We start from the raw sequence: 7,490 nt of genomic DNA on the forward strand, positions 1-7,490 counted from the left end.
TAATAATAAAATATTTCGTTTTCATGGTGGAAATTGGTAAATCGTCATTTATTTACCTTCAACTATTTTATAATTTGGATTACGGCATCCCTCTTCCAGTTATAAATAGGTTGTTGGGTCCTAGCATTAATATTTCATATTGGGTGTTATATTAAGGACTTTAAATCAACTAATTTGAATTTCTCCCATTATAGATGTCTAGTTTAGACAGCTATGGTCTTCCCAAATCTTTAGGAACAAGCTTCCTAATGAAGATGATATCCCAAATGGCAATGAAGGTGAAAGATCAATCCCTTTTGTTGGGGATTTGTGGGACTAGAAATCATACTTCACTTCATCCACCTCCTCCAATAAATCTCCCTATCCCACAAGTTTTAAGACTTGATAAGTTCTAAGTCACTCAATCCCTAATGGCAAGCAAAGTCTATATGTGCTTAGATCTTGGGGATTAAGCCACATATTGACAAGTCGGGAGAGTCGGGTGTCGAAGTCTCGAGGTAGCTGGCTGCTGACTTGGTTCTTCAGTCACTCCCTGATGACAGGTCGCGACACGACCCTTAATGATCTTACCTATTTGCTTGATGATGCTAAATCAGCAGTGATTTGGATCATTAGTAAAGCAAATTGGATTGGAAGATCTACTTTCCAAACCTATTTGGACATTGAAAATTGTGACATTGGAGGTCCAGGAAAAACTTTCTCTTCCCAATGGAAAGGGATCGGCCATAGTCAACTCAGTTGACCAAATGGTAAAGAGAAAGGTTAAGTTTGTGATAGTCCCATGTACCGTTTCCAAAGAGTGCATATGATTCTGTTGCCAAAGGAAAGACATTGGTTGCGAAGCTGCTAAATTTACCTGAAACATCTTAAGGATGGTAAAGTCAATAGGTTTGACTCTACTTCAGGTAAAGTCCATTGTCTAACTCTATTAAGTTTCTATTCTGAGATTCTTATTGCATAATGTGACGAGGTCACATGTTGATGTTTTAAGAATCAAAGAAAAAGGTGAAGAAACTTAAAGGAAGTATATACTGATTCTGATCGCGAAGATGGATTTCGATCGCATGGTTCGGTGATCAGAATTTTGAGTCATTACTTAAGAGTTATGATATATTGCTTAGGAATAGATAACAACAAGTTTTCCATATGGATTGTAAGGATAAATTTTTCCGCAAAGTTTTAAAATAAAAAGAAAAATGGTTTTGATTTTATTTATTTTAAGTATCCTTACAATGGCATTTGTGAAAAATTGTTGATTATATGCTTCCATTGATAAGCAATATGTGTAAATGGATTTGATTCTTTCATTAGTGGAAGTGTCATAATTTACAAAATAAGGAAAGATTCTCATCACCCAAGTTTCAGTTAGATAGAAACTTGGAATCATGCAACTTGTATTGTATGATCATGAGAATTTTTATATATTAAGAAAATTAAGTCTAATTCCTTGTTCACATGTATATGTGAATCAAGTGAAGGACAAAGGGATCGGATACACTTGGGTGTGCGTTGATCAAGTCCACCACAAAGTTGATAAGATTATTCATTATGATTTACTAAAGTTTAGTAAATATGGTTATACTTACAAGTTTAAGTATAGTTCTGGATCATTGGAGAAGTTTCAATGATAAACATAATGAGTAAGAAGAATCAAATAAAGCAGAATGATAAAAGTTTCTCTAATCTGAAGAGATGGGAGAGTACTTGAGTATCTTGTTTTATGATTATCTTAGTGATTATGAAACCATGTCACAATTGATCCTCTAAGGACACCTTAGTTCATTTTGTTTGGCTAAGGAGAGGAATCGTGAATTATTGAAATGGTTAGATCAAAAGATAAATTATACTTCGTTCCAAAATTAAATCTTAGAGTCATACTCCAAGATTAAGCCTTGAGTGACATAATCTTAAGAAAGGTTTAAAACACTTGTTAAATGTAGAGTAAAATGTGTTCTTACTCTTGTACATTTGAAATTGGTAAGTTGTGATGTTTTGGATAAAACAAAGACCAACTAAGACCAATTATGAGAAGTGTTTAACTTGATAAGAATCTGCACTAACTCTTGAATATTCGTTTTTGTCAAGAAATGGTTATTGACAAAGAGAATCTTATATGTCAAGAGGTCAGTGGGAGTCTTAAAAGGATCTTAAGATAGATTTAAGAACTAATCAAGAGTTTTGTTAATCACTAGACCACGACTTGAGGTTTGTAACCTATCGCGCTGACATATTCTGTGCCCATTTCAGTTAAAGTTGGTTTTGCATTGGAGTTCTGAGAGTTCTCAACTGGTTGCATAACAACTTGGAAGCAATGGTAGGCCCTTGTGCTGCCAGGTGGCAAGAAATTAAGACTGCACAAGTTCAGTCCATATGAATTTGGATTTGTCATTAACCTTGTTGTGTGATTATGGTTATGTCAAATTCACATGGATAGGAACACATACACCATCAAAATCTAAGTGTCATAAGGTTTCTCTCTGATTCATGAAAATGATGGTGAGGAAACTCTTTCACTAAGTAGATTTAAGTGAATAGCAAGTGTGAAGTTTGCATTCTCATGTCGTTAGTGGAGTGTGTGTGGTTAACCGGCACACTAACTGATGAGAATGGCAAAGGTTTAGACTCACATGTGAGCTATCCAAGGAAAGGGTTAGACTCCAGGTGTATGATTTGATAAAGTCTTATAAAGGCAATCTAGTATTAGAAATCTGACTGATTTCTAGGTACATGTTAAAGCTAGTGGGAGCATAAAGTGTTATGCTAGTCAGATAATAATCATTATGCTAGTGGGAGCATGATGATTATGTTGCAAGTTAGCAATGTTAATTATAGAAGACAAAAAGTTTCAACTCGCTTTGAAAAAAGTTGTTTTACTATAATTAAGGGAGAGAAATTTATACTTCATTCCAATTCTACAAGCTTAGATTGAGATTTTAATCAACTTTAGTCAAGAATATATATGAATGTTATGTTGGAATGGTTCAACATAAGGAATTTCTATATATGTTTCTTTCTCAAAATTCGATTATGATTACGGCATCCCTCTTCATAGTTCGAATTATGAGAACATGGCAAATAAAAATTTTATAGCATGAATCGTATCCCATATGCTTCGGATATAGGATCGATTGCATGTGTTATAATATTCATCCATTCTAAATTTTACTAATGCTTAGGGTGTTAAGAAGGGAAAAGGGATTAGAACTGGATATGGCTAAGATGATTAAGCAATTGTCGAGAACAATTTGGGGTTTTCCAAAGTTTGGTTACTCATGGACAATTGGAAGTATAGAGTAAGGATTATATTGACATATTTTGGAAAGAGGCAACTCTTGTTCAAAAGTGATGGTCAAGATGGGAACATGGAATTGTTTCCATAGGTGGAAGTAATTCTTTGAATCTGTGTAAGATTAAAGAACTTAATGCAAAGAAGGATGTTCAAAGGAATGTACTTTGAATTTGAGACTTCATCTCCATGGAATTGCTTTCCATTGGAATACTTTGTAATGTTTGTTGCCAAGTCTTTGTGACTTGTGTGAATATCATTACAAGAGGATCATTGCATAGATTACGGTAAATGACAAGAACTTGGTGTTCTTACATTTACAATAAGGATTGGGATTGTGAAATGAGAATCATTGAAGTCATGTTCAATTGATATACATTTCACAAAGAGATGACCATATGTAAACATAGTGTGCATACTTAGAGTATGGCATAGCTATTGTTTAGAGAAACATAGTATGCATGCTTGGAGCATGGCATCACTACTGTTTCAATTCGAGTATCAAGTTGATTAATCGAAACATGAATAATGAGTGATCAATATGGTGCTTAGATAAAAGGTGTTTTATTTACGCTCAAAGTGTTGAGGCCATATAGGACTAGTATTATTTTGTGTTTCGCTTTGCATGTTTTGACTTCCAGAATAACGAGGTCATTCTCCTGATTGACCAAGTTATTCAAACCATCCACAGTCGGTCATATGTTGGAAGTAGATATGAATCAAGACTGTCGTGAATTTGGCTTGTATGATTGTCTAAAGTGCTTTAGACAATGCAATAGTTGCCACAACATTCATGAGTACTCATAAGGGCTGAGTATTGGATTCAACCCACGCTCATTTGGATTCACTTCATGGATTTTATCACGAGTGAATCATGAGACGATAATATCTTATATTCTTCAAACCTATAGATATGAGTTGTTGACTATGAGTTGGTTATACATTGATTGCACGTAAATGCATTGGTAACTCGATGTTATAAAACGTGCCTTTGTGTATGATTCAAAAAATAGTTAGTACAAGCATATGAGTCGAAGTTTATCCATTACTTTTACCTTCGGGATAAAAGCGATATCTGTGGGCCCCTCGATGATTTAGTGATGAAAAAACGTAAGTGCTCGGCCGGGGCTGGACTGATTTGATTTGTTCAATTAGTCAGTCGTCATAAATCAGAAATCGGGAAACAACAAATGGACAAAGAGAATGATTATAATCCATGTCTCAGTCCATATGATATCTAGAATGGAGGAATATATGATCACTTATCTAATGGACAAGTCATTGACAGAGGTTAGAGTTCATCGACAAGGTCAGAGATCGACAAAAGCTTTTGAGAGCTACGATTGCTAGTCGGGTTCTGAAGTAATACTTGCAATAATAGTTTTAGACTTATCCAAGTGGGAGACTGTTGGATTAATGTCAAAGTCCATAATTATAATTGGTAAGACTTGGCCCGACCCGGCATGGTCCATTTGGGTTGCATGGCATCATGCACTTGGATAGACTAAAATGAGAGAAATAACACTTAAGGTTTATTAATATATTATAAGTTCTAATATATTAATAAGATTCTTTAATTAGTATTGATCAATAATTGATTTAGAATTAATTATGTGATCAAAAGAAGACTAATTAAATATATGGGTTGATTGTGTAAATCATCCATACTTATATAGTGGGCTAATGCTCCATGGATTATCAAGTTGGGCTCAAACCCATTGGATGCTCCATGGTGTATTTGAACCCATGGATCCAAGGAAATGGAAAGCCATGACAATTAGGGTTTACCCTAATTGTAACAACTATATAAGCATCTTATTGATGTGAGAAATCGGCCACTAGATATGCATGGAGGGCAAGCCGATTCTTGAAGTGTTCTAATTTCTCTCTAAGTTATTCCAAGTGCTTATGGTGTTGTGTGAACCATTTGAGGTGTCACACTTGGGGCACTAGGCACTCAAGCTTCATGAAGACAAGCACCAACAAAAGGTATGTTATTCTAACTTGTGTTATTCAAAGTTTTGTATGCTAGAATAGAACAATACCTTGGAAAGTTGATATTTGCATGTATAATAGAGAAAAAATAGATCCAAGGTATTTAGGGTTGCATGTACACTTAGGAGTGTTAGATTGCTCAAAACCCAACAACCCCGCCCATGCAGTATTTGTACTCAAGTGGGGCATCCAACCGACATGTTCCCTCAACTTCAAGATGAAGATTATGAAGAAGCAAAAGCCATGTGAGGTTTTCTTGGGTCTAATCAAAGGGGATATGAGCAGCCACAGGGTGATCAAAGATGGAGTAACAATCAAGGTTGGGGAGGAAATCAACAAGGAAATTATCAACCAAGTCAACCACATCAATACCAACAAAGACCACCTTTTCCACCACAAAACTTTTAGCCATGGCAACCACAACACCCTCGTCAACAATCAGGTTCATCAAGTATGTCCTTAGAGGACATAGTGAAGAGTTTGGCAACTAGTACACAAGCTTTCCAACAAGAGACAAAAGCAAGCATAAAGAACTTAGAGAAACAAGTTTCACAACTTGCTACTTCCGTAAGCAAATTAGAATCTGAAGGAAAGTTACTTGCACAAACTGAAACAAACCCAAGGCACAACGTGTGTTCCATCATATTGAGAGGCGGAAAGAGCTATGATGGTCCAAAAGTGTTGGTTGATCAAAAGGAAGAATAAATAGTGGTCGAAGAGGCAACCAAAGAAGAGAAGAAGGAAGAGAAAACAATCGAAAAGAAGCCCTTCATCACTGAGTCTAAAGCCACACCTGCTCCATTTCCCGAATGATTAAAGAGCACGAAGAGAGAACGGGAGGAGAATGAGATCATGCAAATGTTCAAGAGAGTTCAAATCAATATTCCAATCCTCGAGGCCGTCAAGTAGGTACCTAGATATGCAAGGTTCCTTAAGGATCTTTGTGTATCAAAAAATAAATTAAAAGGAAATCAAGTTGTAACAGTTGGGGAACATGTATCCGCAGTTTTGCAAAAGAGGATGCCCCCGAAGTGCAAGGATCCCAGTGTTTTTACTGTGCCTTGCAAATTGGGGAATCTTCATGTACCCCGAGCCAAGCTCGATCTAGGTGCATCCGTAAATGTCCTACCATATTCTCTTTTCAAATCAATTGGTGTAGGAACATTGAGCAAAACTGGTGTGATCATCCAACTTGCCGACCGGTATTTGGTACACCCAAAGGGTGTACTAGAGGATGTGTTAGTGCAAGTCGATGAATTTATCTTCCCGGCTGATTTTTATGTCTTAGATATGGGAGATGATGACTCTCCAAGTTCAAGTTCCATACTTTTAGGTAGACCTTTTCTTAAAACTTCCAAAACAAAAATTGATGTCTACAATGGAACTTTAAGTATGGAATTTGATGGTCAAGTTATCAACTTCAATGTTCATGAAGCACAAAAGGTTCCTTCCGAGGTTCAATCCGTAAATCTTGTGAATTTGATCGAGCCCTCAACTAAAAAGGGTTTAAGTTTGTATACCAATGAATTTCTAGAGTTAGTTTTGCAGGGAAAACTTGACAGGGACAAAGCCAAAGAGCTTGCAAAGGAGGTCGATATGGACAATGAGGTGTTGGAGAGTTTGGAGTTTATTGATGACAAGAAGCATGTGAGGAGTGATGATATAAAACTCAAGCCATCCACCAAAGTCAAAATCCTTCCACCGGTGGAACAAGCACTAGATCCGGGAGCAAAAACTCCACCGGACCCTTTAAAGCTAATACATGTCGAGAAGGAGAGCACTCAACTGGTCATTAACTCAAATAAACTATCGAAGAAAGAAGAGAGTGAGTTGATAACCATGCTGAACAAATACCAAAAAAGGATTGAGTGGACAATCTCTGATATTAAAGAGTTAATTTATTTTTGGTTTATGCGCAAAAAGAAAGACAAAGGAAGGTTGAAGGTTCCGTTGAAGGAGGTGGCAAGAAGATTGATGTGTTGGAGAGGCCCACATACTTAGAACGAAGCATACGTAGGGGCAAAGTCGAGCAAACGACTTAAAACAAGGGCAGCTAACCGGGAGGCAACTCGGGGGTATTTTCGTCATTTTTTCGTTAAAACATTCCGTTCTTTGCAATTTTTTTTTATGGTTTTAATGTTCCAAATGTGTTTTGTCATTGTTTCCAAACCAAAAAAAAAAAAAACAGATCTGGGGATGCCAAAGCATT

The 7,490-nt window shown here is 36.4% G+C and overlaps 1 protein-coding gene across 1 annotated transcript; it reads left to right on the forward strand.

Annotated features, from left to right (window-relative positions):
• Positions 1 to 6,301: 6,301 nt before the first annotated feature.
• On the forward strand, positions 6,302 to 7,282 carry LOC128127291 (uncharacterized). Its single transcript, XM_052765743.1, has one exon. The coding sequence runs from the start codon at positions 6,302 to 6,304 to the stop codon at positions 7,280 to 7,282; it is 981 nt and encodes a 326-aa protein (XP_052621703.1).
• The last annotated feature ends 208 nt before the right edge of the window (positions 7,283 to 7,490 follow it).

This window comes from Lactuca sativa, chromosome 7, assembly GCF_002870075.4.
Source record: "Lactuca sativa cultivar Salinas chromosome 7, Lsat_Salinas_v11, whole genome shotgun sequence".
NCBI classification, from domain to species: Eukaryota; Viridiplantae; Streptophyta; class Magnoliopsida; order Asterales; family Asteraceae; genus Lactuca; species Lactuca sativa.

Bases quoted from the DNA above. Each gene is read 5' to 3' on its own strand.
- LOC128127291 (XM_052765743.1), top strand. From the start codon at position 6,302: ATGCCCCCGAAGTGCAAGGATCCCAGTGTTTTTACTGTGCCTTGCAAA.